Source organism: Phyllobates terribilis, unplaced genomic scaffold (assembly GCF_046119375.1).
Source record: "Phyllobates terribilis strain yellow unplaced genomic scaffold, ASM4611937v1 Scaffold_9__5_contigs__length_417890890, whole genome shotgun sequence".
Classification (NCBI taxonomy): Eukaryota; Metazoa; Chordata; class Amphibia; order Anura; family Dendrobatidae; genus Phyllobates; species Phyllobates terribilis.
This window is the reverse complement of record NW_027362769.1, coordinates 190,249,067-190,268,028: the sequence shown is the minus strand read 5'-3', so window position 1 is coordinate 190,268,028 and position 18,962 is coordinate 190,249,067. Positions and strand designations below refer to the sequence as shown.

The window sequence follows — 18,962 nt, the reverse complement described above, 5'->3', positions numbered from 1 at the left end:
TGGGGGGGTTGTATACTATAGTGAGGGGCAGTTCCCTGTATTGGGGGGTTGTATAGTATAGTGAGGGGCAGTTCCCTGTATTGGGGGGGTTGTATACTATAGTGAGGGGCAGTTCCCTGTATTGGGGGGTTGTATACTATAGTGGGGGGCAGTTTCCTGTATTGGGGGGTTGTATACTATAGTGAGGGGCAGTTCCCTGTATTGGGGGGTTGTATAGTATAGTGAGGGGCAGTTCCCTGTATTGGGGGGTTGTATAGTATAGTGGGGGCAGTTCCCTGTATTGGGGGGGTTGTATAGTATAGTGAGGGGCAGTTCCCTGTATTGGGGGGGTTGTATAGTATAGAGGGGGCAGTTCCCTGTATTGGGGGGTTGTATAGTGGGGGGCAGTATAGTATAGTGGAGGGCTGTACAGTATAATGTGGGTGAAGGTTGTATGTCCTCAGGAGCTTTCTAGGAGATAGATTTTGCTGGACCCTGAGACCCCCGGTCGCTCCAGTGTCGGCTCCCGCGCGGGCTCTGGGCGCACACAGGTGACCCGTCCATCGTCCTGGAGGAGGTGTCGGGCGGTCGGGGCGGGTCGGAGCTTGTGGTGTCCGAAGAACACGTGGCTGAGGTGACGAAGGAGCGGATCCCGGGACACAGAGGAGCGGGTGAGTGAGGGCAGACGCCGGGAACTGCTGCTCCGGGATATATGTCTGCACGAGAGATACCGGCCACCCCGCCTGTATATATCTGTATACACCACTGGTAGGGAACCACCTATAGAAGCTATATACCTGTATACACCGCTGAGAGCCACCTATAGTAGCTATATACCTGTATACACCGCTGAGAGCCACCTATAGTAGCTATATACCTGTATACACCGCTGAGAGCCACCTATAGAAGCTATATACCTGTATACACCGCTGAGAGCCACCTATAGAAGCTATATACCTGTATACACCGCTGAGAGCCACCTATAGTAGCTATATACCTGTATACACCGCTGAGAGCCACCTATAGAAGCTATATACCTGTATACACCGCTGAGAGCCACCTATAGAAGCTATATACCTGTATACACCGCTGAGAGCCACCTATAGAAGCTATATACCTGTATACACCGCTGAGAGCCACCTATAGAAGCTATATACCTGTATACACCGCTGAGAGCCACCTATAGAAGCTATATACCTGTATACACCGCTGAGAGCCACCTATAGAAGCTATATACCTGTATACACCGCTGAGAGCCACCTATGGAAGCTATATACCTGTATACACCGCTGAGAGCCACCTATAGAAGCTATATACCTGTATACACCGCTGAGAGCCATCTATAGAAGCTATATACCTGTATACACCGCTGAGAGCCACCTATAGAAGCTATATACCTGTATACACCGCTGAGAGCCACCTATGGAAGCTATATACCTGTATACACCGCTGAGAGCCATCTATAGAAGCTATATACAGTACAGACCAAAAGTTTGGACACACCTTCTCATTTAAAGATTTTTCTGTATTTTCTTGACTATGAAAATTGTACATTCACACTGAAGGCATCAAAACTATGAATTAACACATGTGGAATTATATACTTAACAACAAAGTGTGAAACAACTGACAATATGTCTTCTATTCTATCTATCACACCGGTGAAGTCTCCAGTTCTTGCTCTTATTTTATTGTTATTTTTTCTTGCCGCTCACCTGCTTTTTCTGTTGTCTTTTTTTTACATCCACAATACAGGTCCAGAGATCTGGGCCTCTTTATTCAGTGTTAATTTTCACTGTCTTTACCAAGAGGGAGTGGCTTAGAGTAATTATGAAAATCAGCCTAAAGCCACGCCCTCAGGGAATCCTGTCAGCTCCGCCCCCTCCGTAAAGTCCATAACATTTAGCTCTAAATAAAAAGACCCAAATTTCCGTAAACCGCACGACAGGTTAAAAAAACCCCCAGAATACAGAAAATCATGAGTTGTGTGTGAGGCCCGGCTCAGGAGCCGCGTTTCCAGACTGCGTAAGGTGGGCTTTGCTGCCACATCCAGGGGTCCAGCCTTTCTGTACCGGTTATCGTCATAGCTTTGTATCCGCTCTGTGTGGTCTTATGGCGGTCACAGATGAAACGTTTCGGGCATTAGGGCTCGCTCACATGAGGGTAGGACACGGCCGAGTCCTATGTAATGTGTTATCACATCGCCCTTGGACCAATGTTCTATTATGGGTCAGTGCCGACCAGAACTTTTTTTCTAGTGACAATTACAACCAACAAAACTGTCAGTGGATCAGCCGGGTAATCGCACAGATCCCACCGCTGTCACCAATATGTCAGGGAACAGCTCTCTGCTGCCTCCAGTCATCAGGACTATTACACAATTGACTGAGTGACGGACGAGGCCGCAGCTGCTTCTACCACTAGGCCGGTTATTAGGAAACTCACAGTGAGCGGACGGTATATACACCTCTGATTCCAGCGCATGGAATATGCTGTATATATACGCCGGTACAGTCACTGCCAGCTACAAAATAACTAAGGGAAACTACTTGCTGCCACCGCTAATCGTTTATACAGGCCGATTGGACGCCCGTTACAGGTAGCGTATGGATACAGGGGTTTACAGAGCAAGAGGAACAGAAATATTACATTTTATAGAATTAATCTAGAAAGACAGGCAGTGTTTATAAAAAGTATGCAAGATATTACCAAAAGGAAACAAAACAATACGTTCTACACAATTACATAGAATAAAAAGGGATAACGAAGAGAGAACCAATCCTGTGACATCAGGTTTAGTATTTGTCTCGAGGGGAGATCCTAGTTTTTGGGGGGGTTTACAGTACAGAAATACAGTGCACTGTGTCTCCCAGGACTGACAGTGATCATAGCTCCGCATTTACTTTTATTAACACCAATCACGCCAGCATACCTCCCCTCTGGTGACTTTTAACAGGGCTGGTCAGGGGATGTGACTATGTCTTTAGAAAATTATGGGATCCCCAACTTTCACGATATCTTCACCCCTGGAGGTCCCAGGCGAGAGACATTAATGCCATATTTCCTATCACGATTTTATCTTTCTGTTTAGGGAAAATATATATCTCTGTACCGTGTTAGCCAGTAATTAGTTGATTTATGTCATTCTACATCAACTAAGGAATGTGCTCCTCAGACCTGTGGGGGCATCACAGCCCCTGAACAGACTTTAATCACAGGATAATAAAACTTTCACACTCCTTATCTATGAACTATTCCAATATTTACGGCCACAACTGTTTATCCCTCTCCCATAGTAATAGCTCTGCTTTACGTCACTTGTCTCATCTATTGCATTATTTCTGTGTCTTATTGTGTATAAATATGTGACTCTTCAGATTTTGTGGTATACTATGCCTGATGAAGAGACCTGAGTAGTCTCGAAAGCTGCAATTTGTTACCATCTTTTCAGTTAGCCATTAAAAGGTATCAACCACTGAGGACTCTCAAATCTAAATATTTGTCTTTCTATATATAAGAAACATGGCATAGATGTTGTCATCCATCTGACCGATATTAATTTGGAGCTGCTGCTGCGACCGCTCAGTGATGTAAGACAATGCGTCACGTTCGCCTCTCATATCGGTCATAGCGCTGCCATTCATAAAAACGCCAATATTCAAACTGGTCACCGTGAAGCCAAAGGTGATGGGTTATGTCCACCGGCCATAAATCTGTCGTCTTCCAAGTCCCTCTGTCAGCTGTACCTGATCTGCAATCCATCAGCAGGGGGGTGGGGGGGTCCCAGCCGAGAATAAGGGTCATGTGGATGTCATAGAGTGCGAGCCTCCAGCCTCGCTTCAGTGTTCACTTGTGAGAATTATGAGATGGCTTTATAGATTTTGCAGTTACATCTATGACAAAAACAATCGCAGCATGCTACGAGTGCATCAGATGATCCGACCATGCGCACCCATACAACTCTATGGGTGAGTGTGAAACATCGTAATGTGACTCACCCCCTGGGCCGTGGGGCACCCGGAACCGGGCTTCAGTGCGATGCTGGGGGTAGTAGTGGCAACCCGGTCCCGTGGCTCAGGGTGGTCAGACCAGTGGCAGTCTTTTATATGTTTTAGGTAATGTCCGACTACGCCACCCGTGGATTGCGGTCAGGGATGACCGCCGCTGCAAGGCAGACCTCTGAGGCTGGTGTTGGTGTGCAGCACAGGGATAGGATAACTCCCCACGGGGAGAGTGTAGCCTCAGGGCAATGTAGGTGGATGCTGGGAGTGATGGTGCAGGCGCAGCAGAAATCACACAGAGTCCAATGATGCAGTCCAGGGTCTTTATTGTTGGTATTACTAATGACCCAAGAGGAGTACCGGGCAGGAATGGGCCTGGGTGTCTGAGAGCATTCGGGCGAGCCCCACTGGTCAGGGTGAGTGGGTAGGCCTACCGTTCCTTCTCTGCCCTTGCTGACTATCCCCCTTTTCGTGGTGTAATAGCCCACGTCCCTGAGCTGGCCGTGTACTTCGCCTGTATGGCTTGCGACTCGGGCCTTAGGTACCTGTAGCTTCTCCGTGCTGTACTGGTCCCTCTGTGTGGCGGACCTAGAATCCCTCGCGAGTTGGTTCTCTGCTGCTGGGCTTGCAAGCCTGACAGCCTCGGACCCCAGTGTCCGGTTGTGTAGTTCCCTCAGCCAGGACCGGCTCTCGTCGCCTCTGTCCCTGGCTCGCAGCTTCTCCTCGGCTACAGCTGAACTGTCCCTCCTTCTCTGGGACTAGTCTCAGTCCTGAGCTAGGTCATCCAGTTCTCCCTAACCCTGCCCCCAGTACCAGCTTTTATAGGGGCAGCCAGCTCCCCCTACTGGCCTGGGAGAGGAGGTGCTGTATGCTAATTGTCCCTGACCAGAGAACCTCCCTCCTGCTCTCAGACACAGCCTTTAATATTCGTGGCATCCAGGCCTGGGGTGACACATTCCCCCCTAGTAAATTTTAGTACTCCGGGACTAAACAGGAAACACAAATACAGGCTATAAATACACGACCATAAACACAACAGGGAAGGAAATAACGAACAACATCACATATTGAGTTCTTTAGGTCACAGTGTGGTCTGTGACCGGGTGTCCATATCACCAACAAAAGGAGAGGGTCACAGTATGATCTGTGACCGGGTGTCCATTTCACCAACACAACGGGAGCCTTAACCAGGTGGGGGTCTGTCCTTGCCCGAGTCCTTGACAGTCTTTATTCATTCCTTTGGTTAGGCTCCGAACATATTTACAAGGAAGTCCCGGTTACTCAAAGTTCATAACCTGTTAGTCCATATATCTAGAAAAACTGGGAAAACAGTATTAATAACCAGAGGCAACGGAGGAGATGGAGAAATTAAAGGGACTCTGTTAGCACAGAATGACTGATCAAACCAAGTCCAGGTGTTCTGTGCTTCACGACGGCCAATCATTTATATACATTTTCCCGCCTACTAGTTTTCCATCTTTGCCTTTCTCTGACTCTGTGAAGCCGGAGCTGTCAATCAAAGTAAAAGGGGTGGTGGAGATTGAGGGGAAAAAAAGCAGGTGGGAAGGTGCACTGACCTGTATGGAGCCATGAAGCACCGAGCGGCGGGACTTTGTCAGCACAGAACGATAGTTCAGAGACCCTTTCAGTTCTCCGTCTTCTCCGCACCTGTGCTGCGATTCCGTCGAGGATGACCCTAAGGTGACGCTCTGATGGCCCTAAGGTGACGCTCTGATGGCCCTAAGGTGACGCTCTGATGGCCCTAAGGTGACGCTCTGATGACCTTAAGGTGACGCTCTGATGACCCTAAGGTGACACTCGGATCTGACTGTGAACCTAGCATAATCAGGCCAATTGTCTTTCATGAGAGAATCGAGGGCCGTGTGACCCCGGCTAAGGATAAGAAGCGTTGCAGAGACATCTGAGTGGATGGACATATAGGGCTGCGTTCACACGGAGTGATAACAGCGGATTTTCTGCTGCCTGTTTGTTTGTTGCATTTTCCAGTGGGAACAAGGAACCTGATGCACGAGCTGCATGATACATGCGCGGCGCAGATTGACCGGAGCTGCGAGTTTGAGATCCACAGCATGTCGATTTATGCCACAGATGTAGGTGCCAGTTTCGCCCTTTACATGGTTTCCTACTTCTTTTTTCGCACTGATATCTGCAGTGGTAAATCCTGCTGCAGGTGGTCCGCAATGAAGATGGGACCCTAGCCTGAGGGTGACTGTATGGATAAGGACAGGGCAGATTATCTACGCTGATACATTGTAACAAACCCTCAGCTGTGAGACATATTAGAGCTGCATAGAAATGAGATTTTTTTCCCATTCCCTGACATGAAGCAGAGCCAGTGAGGCCGCATACACGGAGCACTATACAGGGGTGAGGTTACAGGTGGGTGTGCAGTGGCGGCTCTTGCTCTCAGGGTCCGGCCCGGTCTTTGTAGTGGGCTGAGCGCTCCCGGATATAAGGAGGAAGCAGAGCCGGGTGGTGTCTGCGCCGTGTGCTGGAAGGTTTGCTGATGTTAACCCCTTCCCTGCTGCAGTGTGACCTCACCAGGTGCTCCTGACCCCGGCGCTGTCTGCACACAGGTGACAGCTGTTCTCGCAGGGAGGCGGCTGCTGACATACGTGTTACACCGGAGGCTCGCACAGGAGAATCCCGGCTGCACGAGTGACCCCCATACACATAAGGGCCACACAGGTAACATTATTGATCGTGACCAGCAGCCGGCAGGGAGGGGTTAACTTAAAGCTGCACTGTATGGCCAGGATTATTTCTCGGAGCGCTGCGTCTGACGGATCTTTGACGTTTTCTGCTCCATAGATTTCTGGTAACTTTTACCAGAGCGACGCAACCGCCATAACCAGGGACCGCAAAGCTGGTGCAACATGCGGCCTCCAGTCCTCGGGGGCCGCGCCGTCTATACGCCTCTAGCAGCGGAATCGCTCTGTCCCCCAAGAGTCCTCGCAGCCGCTATAACCAGGGAGAGCAAAGCTGGTGCAACATCCGGCCTCCAGTCCTCGGGGGCCACGCCATCTATACGCCTCTAGCAGCGGAATCGCTCTGTCCCCCAAGAGTCCTCGCAGCCGCCATAACCAGGGAGAGCAAAGCTGGTGCAACATGCGGCCTCCAGTCCTCGGGGGCCGCGCCGTCTGTGCGCCTCTAGAAGCGAAATCGATCTGTCCCCCGAGAGTCCTCGCAGCCGCCATAACCAGGGAGGGCAAAGCTAGTGCAAAACGCTTCCTCCAGTCTTTGGGGGCCGCGCCGTCTATACGCCTCTAGCAGCGGAATCGCTCTGTCCCCCGAGAGTCCTCGCAGCCGCCAAACCAGGGAGAGCAAAGCTGGTGCAACATGCGTCCTCCAGTCCTCGGGGGCCGCGCCGTCTATACGCCTCTAGCAGCGGAATCGCTCTGTCCCCCTAGAGTCCTCGCAGCCGCCATAACCAGGGAGAGCAAAGCTGGTGCAACATGCGTCCTCCAGTCCTCGGGGGCTGCGCCGTCTATACGCCTCTAGCAGCGGAATCGCTCTGTCCCCCTAGAGTCCTCGCAGCCGCCATAACCAAGGAGAGCAAAGCTGGTGCAACATACGTCCTCCAGTCCTCAGGGGCCGCGCCGTCTATACGCCTCTAGCAGCGGAATCGCTTTGTCCCCCGAGAGTCCTCGCAGCCGCCATAACCAGGGAGAGCAAAGCTGGTGCAACATGCATCCTCCAGTCCTCGGGGGCCGCGCCGTCTATACGCCTCTAGCAGCGGAATTGCTCTGTCCCCCAAGAGTCCTCGCAGCCGCTATAACCAGGGAGAGCAAAGCTGGTGCAACATCCGGCCTCCAGTCCTCGGGGGCCACGCCATCTATACGCCTCTAGCAGCGGAATCGCTCTGTCCCCTAAGAGTCCTCGCAGCCGCCATGCCGCTGTCTCTCACCGGTACGAGTGTGCAGACCCTGCCGTCCTGCGAGCCGCTCCATCGCTGTACAGTAGCCGAGCCTGTAGCCTGCCGCGTAAGGCCCTGTTCACATGACCCAATTAACACACGGCTGAGAAGTGACTGGTAAAACTATAACCTACTTAAAGTGCGAGTAGATTTTCCTTGGAAAAGGCAGGGGGCAATTTACAGATAACTGTTGAAATCTCATTTCCAAAACTTCAAAGGGGGTTTAAACAAAGACTGCAGGATTTTCGACTTCGATACGAAATATGGAATAACTAAAATTCCATACATCCGGTAATGATGGGACCCATATTTTTAGGAGCAGAGTCAGCTAGGGAACAATATGGATATTTTTTCTGTCGCTGAAAAACCCTCCGTGTAGCTGTAGCGCAAAAGCAACAGAATAGCAGACTGCAACAGCGCAATGTGTGGTCTCTAAATGAAGGTAAAATCATAATAGAAAATTTGGTATCACTTTTGGGCTTCTGGGATCAACTCGCGATAAGTTATCCTAGAAGTTAGAGTTTTTTAATAAAGACATGAAGGACGGAGCCTAGCACTGTGATGTCAGCACAGGGGGGTGTTGGCAAGTCTCTCCCTTCAGCATAAAATAGTTTGCTGAGGTTGGAGATGCATTCATTGCCAGGGGGGGTATAAGGATTATAAGCAACAGATCACGTTTGATAACAGTCTAATCAAATCGGGGAGCCCCTCCTCCACCTATATTGAATCGTCTCAGCGATCGTATAGTAAGCTTCTAACTTAATCCTTATTATTTTGTGTAACTGCTTATGTATTTTAATGTCTCCCTTTGTAAAATCTTTGTATATTTTTCATAAACACTGCCTCCCTTTTGGATTAAATATAAAATTTAATAGTTCTGTTTCTTTTGTTCTGTAATCGTTCTCCTCCCCGAAGTCATACGCTGCCAAAACGCAGCTGGACGGTGGTGTCAGCAAATAATATTAATAATCGGGCTATCGTGAAGCTGACAGTGACCGTACGGAGGGTGTAAACACGTATTCCATGTGTTGAAATCCAGAGGTGTGACGCCATACTCTCACTGGTCACTTACCGGTACCTAAGTAGTGAGTAGTCTGGATCGTGTGCTCGCGATTCCGGACGAAATCCGTGACACAGTGATGGCACGGTGAGATATTGAATGACCTCCCCGGTGTCGTCACTGTGGGAATTCCTGACACACTGCATTCACCGTCAGTGCAGCCCTGGACTTCATGGGGCCAAATGTCGTCTGAGAGGATCGAGAATATGGGGGCAAATGTATCCACACTGTCTGAAGGAGGGACTGTCACCCATAGCAACCAGTGAGACTTTCATATTACCTCAGCAGCCAATCGGAGCCCAGCTTTCATATTACCTCAGCAGCCAATCAGAGCGCGGCTTTCATATTACCACAGCAGCCAATCGGAGCGCAGCTTTCATGTTACCACAGCAGCCAATCGGAGCACAGCTTTCATATTACCACAGCAGCCAACCAGAGCTCAGCAGTAATTTGTGTAGAGCAGTTTAAAAAAATTAAAGTCACTTTGATTGGTCGCTGTGGTAACATTAATGCTGTGCTGTGATTGGTCGCACTGGTATTATGTACGCTGCCCTATGATTGGTCGCTCTGGTATTATGTACGCCGCGCTGTGATTGGTCGCTCTGGTATTTTGTACGCCGCGCTGTGATTGGTCAATCTGGTATTGTGTACACCGCGCTGTGATTGGTCGCTTTGGTATTATATACGCTGCGCTGTGATTGGTCGCTCTGGTATTATGTATGCCGCGCTGTGATTGGTCGCTCTGGTATTATATACGCTGTGCTGTGATTGGTCGCTCTGGTATTATATACGCTGCGCTGTGATTGGTCGCTCTGGTATTATATACGCTGCGCTGTGATTGGTCGCTCTGGTATTATATACGCTGCGCTGTGATTGGTCGCTCTGGTATTATATACGCTGCGCTGTGATTGGTCGCTCTGGTATTATGTACGCCGCGCTGTGATTGGTCGCTCTGGTATTATATACGCTGTGCTGTGATTGGTCGCTCTGGTATTATGTACGCTGCGCTGTGATTGGTCGCTCTGGTATTATGTACGCCGCGCTGTGATTGGTCGCTCTGGTATTATATACGCTGTGCTGTGATTGGTCGCTCTGGTATTATGTACGCTGCGCTGTGATTGGTCGCTCTGGTATTATGTACGCCGCGCTGTGATTGGTCGCTCTGGTATTATATACGCTGTGCTGTGATTGGTCGCTCTGGTATTATGTACGCCGCGCTATGATTAGTCGCTGTGGTAACATTAATGCTGCGCTGTGATTGGTCGCTCTGCTATTATATACGCTGCGCTGTGATTGGTCGCTCTGGTATTATGTACATTGTGCTGTGATTGGTCGCTCTGGTATTATGTATACCGCACTGTGATTGGTCGCTCTAGTATTATGTACGCCGCGCTGTGATTGGTCGCTCTGGTATTATGTACGCCGCGCTGTGATTGGTCGCTCTGGTATTATGTACGCTGCGCTGTGATTGGTCGCTCTGGTATTATGTACGCCGCGCTGTGATTGGTCGCTCTGGTATTATGTACGCTGCGCTGTGATTGGTCGCTCTGGTATTATGTACGCTGCGCTGTGATTGGTCGCTCTGGTATTATGTACGCCGCGCTGTGATTGGTCGCTCTGGTATTATGTACGCCGCGCTGTGATTGGTCGCTCTGGTATTATGTACGCCGCGCTGTGATTGGTCGCTCTGGTATTATGTACATTGTGCTGTGATTGGTCGCTCTGGTATTATGTACGCCGCGCTGTGATTGGTCGCTCTGGTATTATATACGCTGCGCTGTGATTGGTCGCTCTGGTATTATGTACATTGTGCTGTGATTGGTCGCTCTGGTATTATGTATACCGCACTGTGATTGGTCGCTCTAGTATTATGTACGCCGCGCTGTGATTGGTCGCTCTGGTATTATGAACGCCGCGCTGTGATTGGTCGCTCTGGTATTATGTACACTGCGCTGTGATTAGTCGCTCTGGTATTATATACATTGCGCTGTGATTGGTCGCTCTAGTATTATGTACGCCGCGCTGTGATTGGTCGCTCTGGTATTATGTACATTGCGCTGTGATTGGTCGCTCTGGTATTATGTACGCCGCGCTATGATTGGTCGCTCTGGTATTATGTACATTGCGCTGTGATTGGTCGCTCTGGTATTATATACGCTGTGCTATGATTGGTCGCTCTGGTATTATGTACATTGCGCTGTGATTGGTCGCTCTGGTATTATGTACGCCGCGCTATGATTGGTCGCTCTGGTATTATGTACATTGCGCTGTGATTGGTCGCTCTGGTATTATGTACGCCGCGCTATGATTGGTCGCTCTGGTATTATGTACATTGCGCTGTGATTGGTCGCTCTGGTATTATGTACGCCGCGCTATGATTGGTCGCTCTGGTATTATGTATACCGCACTGTGATTGGTCGCTCTGGTATTATATACGCCGCGCTGTGATTGATCGCTCTGGTATTATGTATACCGCGCTGTGATTGGTCGCTCTGGTATTATGTATACCGCGCTGTGATTGGTCGCTCTGGTATTATGTATACCGCACTGTGATTGGTAACTCTAGTATTATGTACGCTGCGCTGTGATTAGTCGCTCTGGTATTATGTACGCCGCGCTGTGATTGGTCGCTCTGGTATTATATACATTGCGCTGTGATTGGTCGCTCTGGTATTATGTACGCCGCGCTATGATTGGTCGCTCTGGTATTATGTACATTGCGCTGTGATTGATCGCTCTGGTATTATATACGCCGCGCTGTGATTGATCGCTCTGGTATTATGTATACCGCGCTGTGATTGGTCGCTCTGGTATTATGTATACCGCACTGTGATTGGTCGCTGTGGTATTATGTATACCGCACTGTGATTGGTCGCTCTGGTATTATATACGCCGCGCTGTGATTGATCGCTCTGGTATTATGTATACCGCACTGTGATTGGTCGCTCTGGTATTATGTATACCGCACTGTGATTGGTCGCACTGGTATTATGTATACCGCGCTATGATTGGTCGCACTGGTATTATGTATACCGCGCTATGATTGGTCGCTCTAGTATTATGTATACCGCACTATGATTGGTCGCTCTGGTATTATGTATACCGCGCTATGATTGGTCGCTCTAGTATTATGTATACCGCACTATGATTGGTCGCTCTGGTATTATGTATACCGCGCTATGATTGGTCGCTCTAGTATTATGTATACCGCACTATGATTGGTCGCTCTGGTATTATGTATACCGCACTGTGATTGGTTGCTCTGGTATTATATACGCCGCGCTGTGATTGGTCGCTCTGGTATTATGTACGCCGCGCTGTGATTGATCGCTCTGGTATTATATACGCTGCGCTGTGATTGATCGCTCTGGTATTATGTATACCGCACTGTGATTGGTCGCTCTGGTATTATGTATACCGCACTGGTATTATGTATACCGCACTGTGATTGGTCGCACTGGTATTATGTATACCGCGCTATGATTGGTCGCTCTGGTATTATATACGCTGCGCTGTGATTGATCGCTCTGGTATTATGTATACCGCACTGTGATTGGTCGCTCTGGTATTATGTATACCGCACTGTGATTGGTCGCACTGGTATTATGTATACCGCGCTATGATTGGTCGCTCTAGTATTATGTATACCGCGCTATGATTGGTCGCTCTAGTATTATGTACACCGCGCTATGATTGGTCGCTCTAGTATTATGTACGCCGCGCTATGATTAGTCGCTGTGGTAACATTAATGCTGCGCTGTGATTGGTCGCTCTGGTATTATGTATACCGGGCTATGATTGGTCGCTCTGGTATTATGTATGCCGCGCTATGATTAGTCGCTGTGGTAACATTAATGCTGCGCTGTGATTGGTCGCTCTGGTATTATATACGCTGCGCTGTGATTGGTCGCTCTGGTATTATGTACGCCGCGCTATGATTAGTCGCTCTAGTATTATGTACGCCGCGCTATGATTAGTCGCTGTGGTAACATTAATGCTGCGCTGTGATTGGTCGCTCTGGTATTATATACGCTGCGCTATGATTGGTCGCTCTAGTATTATGTACGCCGCGCTATGATTAGTCGCTGTGGTAACATTAATGCGGCGCTGTGATTGGTTGCTCTGGTATTATGTACGCCGCGCTGTGATTGGTCGCTCTGGTATTATGTACGACGCGCTGTGATTGGTCGCTCTGGTATTATGTACGCCGCGCTGTGATTGGTCGCTGTGGTAACAATGCTGCGCTGTGATTGGTCGCTCTGGTATTATGTACGCCGCGCTATGATTAGTCGCTGTGGTAACATTAATGCGCTGTGATTGGTCGCTCTGGTATTATATACGCTGCGCTGTGATTGATCGCTCTGGTATTATATACATTGTGCTGTGATTGGTCGCTCTGGTATTATGTACGCCGCGCTGTGATTGGTCGCTCTGGTATTATATACGCTGCGCTGTGATTGGTCGCTCTGGTATTATATACGCTGCGCTGTGATTGGTCGCTCTGGTATTATGTACGCCGCACTGTGATTAGTCGCTCTGGTATTATATACGCTGCGCTGTGATTGGTCGCTCTGGTATTATATACGCTGCGCTGTGATTGGTCGCTCTGGTATTATATACGCTGCGCTGTGATTGGTCGCTCTGGTATTATGTACGCCGCACTGTGATTAGTCGCTCTGGTATTATATACGCTGCGCTGTGATTGGTCGCTCTGGTATTATGTACGCCGCACTATGATTAGTCGCTGTGGTAACATTAATGCTGCGCTGTGATTGGTCGCTCTGGTATTATGTACATTGTGCTATGATTAGTCGCTCTGGTATTATATACGCCGCGCTGTGATTGGTCGCTCTGGTATTATGTACGCCGCACTGTGATTGGTCGCTCTGGTATTATGTACGCCGCGCTGTGATTGGTCGCTCTGGTATTATATACGCTGCGCTGTGATTGGTCGCTCTGGTATTATATACGCTGCGCTATGATTAGTCGCTCTGGTATTATATACGTCGCGCTGTGATTGGTCGCTCTGGTATTATGTACGCCGCGCTGTGATTGATCGCTCTGGTATGATGTACGCCGCACTGTGATTGGTCGCTCTGGTATTATGTACGCCGCACTGTGATTGATCGCTCTGGTATTATATACATTGTGCTGTGATTGGTCACTCTTGTATTATGTACGCCGCGCTGTGATTGGTCGCTCTGGTATTATGTACGCCGCGCTGTGATTGGTCGCTCTGGTATTATTTACGTTGCGCTGTGATTGGTCGCTCTGGTATTATGTACGCCGCGCTGTGATTGGTCGCTCTGGTATTATATACATTGTGCTGTGATTGGTCACCCTGGTATTATGTACGCCACGCTGTGATTGGTCGCTCTGGTATTATATGCGCCGCGCTGTGATTGGTTCTTCTGGGCGGCGGTTTGGATAATGGAGGTCTTGTATATATTAGCAGTTGTAGAATCCGCGTTATACAAAGATTAAGCCATAATTGTGCACTGAGCTGATGCAGGAGCGACGTCCGTGGACGCGGCACGCAGACCCTCAGCCCCATGCATCCAGTGCCGTATGACCCCGATTTTCGCCTCTTGTCCCCTGATTGGCCTTCGATACACTCGTCTGCTTGGCTCCGCCTCCTGACGATCATGTGACTTTCTTTCGCGTTTGTGCAGGTGTCAGGATGCAGAGGGGACCGTGTGGCGCGGCCGCTCCCGTCAGGTGACTCGTCATGGCGACTTCTCTCCGTGCCGCAGACATGAGCGCAGAGATCCACCACACAACGGAGAGCCGCCATATCACCGACCTGTTCCATGAGGACGCTCAGGTGGGTGAGGGTCCGGAGAGCCACTGCTCCCAGCATGCTGCAGGGCCGCCGAGCTGACATGACCCCAGACCTCACATGACCCCCATCTGTGTTATTTCAGGTCTCCCAGTTACAGTCGCGGCCATGGTGGAAGATTCAGCTCTTCGTCTGGGAGCCGGTGCTGTTCGGGACATGGGACGGCGTCTTCACCTCCTGTATGATTAATATATTCGGTGTGGTGTTATTTCTCCGCACCGGCTGGCTCGTGGTAAGTGATCGACAGGATCAGCCGCCCAAATACTGAAAGAGGCCGTCACGACGTGATGTCACCACCAGGGGGCGGGGCTGACAACCTCTCACACATACACAGGCGGGTTGTCGGCAGTAATAGAGTGCTGGAGTATAAGGGGTGTGGTCTCAGGTCATTATATCAGTGATGTCATCACCAGGGGGCGGGGCTGACAACCTCTCACACATACACAGGCGGGTTGTCAGCAGTAATAGATGAGTGCTGGAGTATAAGGGGTATGGGCTCCATAGCTCTCAACCGTCCTGGATCCAGCGGGACAGTCCTGATTTGGGGGTGCTGCCCCGGGACGTCAGGGCTATGCCTCAACTTTCACTCACTCTGTGCGATGTCTCACCTCCGGCATGCAGTCACTGTGTGACCCGGTGTCAGCCACGGGTGGCTTTTTTTAGGGACCAAAAGAGCTGTCTCTGTGTGGTGAGTGGAGCCAAGTGATCCAGATGACCAAAATAATCCAGATTGCCATCATTAGTCTATCGTCCTCCTCCCCTGTCTTCCAGCGAGGAGCCGGCATCTTTCTGCTCTATACATAGCACAGGTTGCACTGTCAAGTGTCCGAGGACTTTCTGTACATGAATCTGCATTGCATTCTTCTTCTTTACTGGCACGTTGTACTGGTACATGGAGCAACATTTCTGTATATCTATCCTAGGAGTAAAAGAAAACTCTGATTTTTTTTCTTGCTATAAAAACTATGAAAAACAAATACAATAATGTCATTGTTAATGCACTTTAAAAATACTAAACCTCGCAAATCAGCAAATAACAGACAATTGTGTCCCTGTAATGGTAACGACCTGCACAACCCAGCAGTCAGATTATTTATGGCGATTGATAAATGGCATAAAAAATGGAGTCATTGATATTTTTTTCTCTATTAAACCCATAAAAATTAGTAGTAAAAGTAACGCTGAGGCCGTGTTCACACGTAGCGTAAATGCTGCTTATTTTCTGCAGGTGTCGGCTCCACACGACGCAGTAACCGTTTTCTCTGATTATTGCATGTTTGCTTTGTTTTTATATGGATTTCCCCCTTATTTGATGCGAGTTTGGTGCAGATATGAAGCTGCGTTTTTAATGATTTCTTTTTATAAATCAGAAAAGCTTTGATTCTGCTCTTAAATATACAATGGCTTTTCTTTTACATGTGTATTTTCCACATTGAAGCTCAGAGAGAAAGGATTAAAAATAACGCACAGTTCAGCCGCATCGAGGGCGAGGTTTTCATGAAATCACTTCCCCGTTGCTTGGACATTTAGGCCGTGTTCACATGTAGCGTAAATGCTGCATTCTGCTGATTAACTGTCCAAGCAAAGTGGTTGTGATTTCATGAGAACTGCGCCCCCTGTGGTCTAAAGACGCGGCTGTCATGTTTTTTCTCTATCGGTTCTATGTGGAGCCTTAGAAAAACCCAGTTGCATTTTTTAGTTCAGCATCACAGCTTTTCTGTACTGTAGGGGCTTGTTCACACCACCATATTTCCCACCCGAGTGCGCTTCAGCAAAACATCAGATCACACTCAGACCAATGTTTTTCTATGGGGCCGCGCACATGTACAATTTTTTTCTCAGGTCCAAGGAAAAAATCCCTTCATGCCGTGTTTGATCTGATAAGGTTCAGGCCATGCAAGTCAATGAGTGCGTGGAAAGATCAGTCCGGCCCGGGTGACACCTGAGTGTGATCCCATTTCTGCGCACTGACACAATCATGAGGATGGAGACATTTTTCTCTCCATCTTCTCCCTTGTCCGAGAGAATCGGATCACAGTAAGGCGGCGCTCGGATCAGAGCTTGATCAGTGTCATTTCCAGAATCGGCCCGATTCCCTCAGTGAGACTCTTTGTCCGTCTGACCCCGGCCTACAGAACACATTGGTAAATCGGCTTCACATCTGCACCAGAAATGCATCAAATAAGGGGAAAAAAGCAATAAACGCAATAACCAGAGAAGACTGTGAGGCTTTGCCCACGATCCGGACGGAGCAGCGCGCCTGACCGTGGGCTCACAGCCTTGTGGAGTAGATTGGTGCGGCTCCTGACCGTGGGCACACAGCCTTGTGGAGTAGATTGGTGCGGATCCTGACCGCGGGCGCACAGCCTTGTGGAGTAGATTGGTGCGGATCCTGACCGTGGGCTCACAGCCTTGTGGAGTAGATTGGTGCGGATCCTGACCGTGGGCTCACAGCCTTGTGGAGTAGATTGGTGCGGATCCTGACCGTGGGCTCACAGCCTTGTGGAGTAGATTGGTGCAGATCCTGACCGCGGGCTCACAGCCTTGTGGAGTAGATTGGTGCAGATCCTGACCGCAGGCTCACAGCCTTGTGGAGTAGATTGGTGCGGATCCTGACCGCGGGCTCACAGCCTTGTGGAGTAGATTAGTGCGGATCCTGACCGTGCGCTCACAGCCTTGTGGAGTAGATTGGTGCGGATCCTGACCGTGGGCTCACAGCCTTGTGGAGTAGATTAGTGCGGATCCTGACCGTGGGCTCACAGCCTTGTGGAGTAGATTGGTGCGGATCCTGACCGTGGGCTCACAGCCTTGTGGAGTAGATTGGTGCGGATCCTGACCGTGGGCTCACAGCCTTGTGGAGTAGATTGGTGCGGATCCTGACCGTGGTCACACAGCCTTGTGGAGTAGATTGGTGCGGATCCTGACCGTGGGCTCACAGCCTTGTGGAGTAGATTAGTGCGGATCCTGACCGTGGGCTCACAGCCTTGTGGAGTAGATTGGTGCGGATCCTGACCGTGGGCTCACAGCCTTGTGGAGTAGATTGGTGCGGATCCTGACCGTGGGCTCACAGCCTTGTGGAGTAGATTGGTGCGGATCCTGACCGTGGGCTCACAGCCTTGTGGAGTAGATTGGTGCGGATCCTGACCGTGGGCTCACAGCCTTGTGGAGTAGATTGGTGCGGATCCTGACCGTGGGCTCACAGCCTTGTGGAGTAGATTGGTGCGGATCCTGACCGTGGGCTCACAGCCTTGTGGAGTAGATTGGTGCGGATCCTGACCGTGGGCTCACAGCCTTGTGGAGTAGATTGGTGCGGATCCTGACCGTGGGCACACAGCCTTGTGGAGTAGATTGGTGCGGATCCTGCAGAAAAAAAATACTATAAATGCTGCATTTTTACTTTGTGTGAACACGGCCTTACAGATGAGTTTGTCAAAATGGCACTGAAAACAAAGGACAGCTCGTCCCTCATATAGTGAAGCGAAGGGAAAACATTGTTAGGAGTAATAGATGAGGAGGCGGAGCTGCAGTATAAGGGGTGTGGTCTCATGTCATTATATCAGTGATGTCATCACCAGGGGTGTGGGGCTGACAACCTCATACTACATACAGGCAGGTTGTCAGCAGTAATAGATGAGGAGGCGGTGCTGTAGAATAAGGGGTGTGGTCTCATGTCATTATATCAGTGATGCCATCACCAGGGGGCGGGGCTGACAACTCCTCACCTCTATGATATACAGGCAGGTTGTCAGCAGTAATAGATGAGGAGGTGGAGCTGCAGTATAAGGGGTGTGGTCTCAGGTCATTATATCAGTGATGTCATCACCAGGGGGCGGGGCTGACAACCTCATGCTACATACAGGGTGGTTGTCAGCAGTAATAGATGAGGAGGCGCTGCTGCAGTATAAGGGGTGTGGTCTCAGGTCATATCAGTGATGTCACCACCAGGGGGCGGGGCTGACAACCTCATACTATATACAGGCAGGTTGTCAGCAGTAACAGAGGAGGAGGCTGTGCTGCAGTATAAGGGGTGTGGTCTCAGGTCATTATATCAGTGATGTCATCACCAGGGGGCGGGGCTGACAACCCCTCGCCCCTATGATATACAGGCAGGTTGTCAGCAGTAATGGACATTTCTTTCCTCTGTCT

At 49.7% G+C, this 18,962-nt stretch overlaps 1 protein-coding gene across 5 annotated transcripts in view; it reads left to right on the top strand.

Annotated features, from left to right (window-relative positions):
• Positions 1-547: 547 nt before the first annotated feature.
• The window catches only part of SLC12A8 (solute carrier family 12 member 8), a 57,851-nt gene continuing 39,436 nt past the window's right edge, over positions 548-18,962 (top strand). For 2 of the 5 annotated variants that reach the window (XR_012250710.1, XM_073647536.1), the window contains exons 1-3: positions 6,418-6,689; positions 14,650-14,801; positions 14,902-15,048. Coding sequence is in view for 4 of the 5 variants with exons in the window: in XM_073647536.1 (XP_073503637.1) it covers positions 14,706-14,801; positions 14,902-15,048 (243 nt within the window). In the remaining variant the exon portion in view is untranslated. Of the gene's footprint in view, positions 748-6,282; positions 6,381-6,417; positions 6,690-14,649; positions 14,802-14,901; positions 15,049-18,962 lie in introns of those variants that run through there. The other 3 variants (XM_073647537.1, XM_073647538.1, XM_073647539.1) reach the window with 3 other exon arrangements.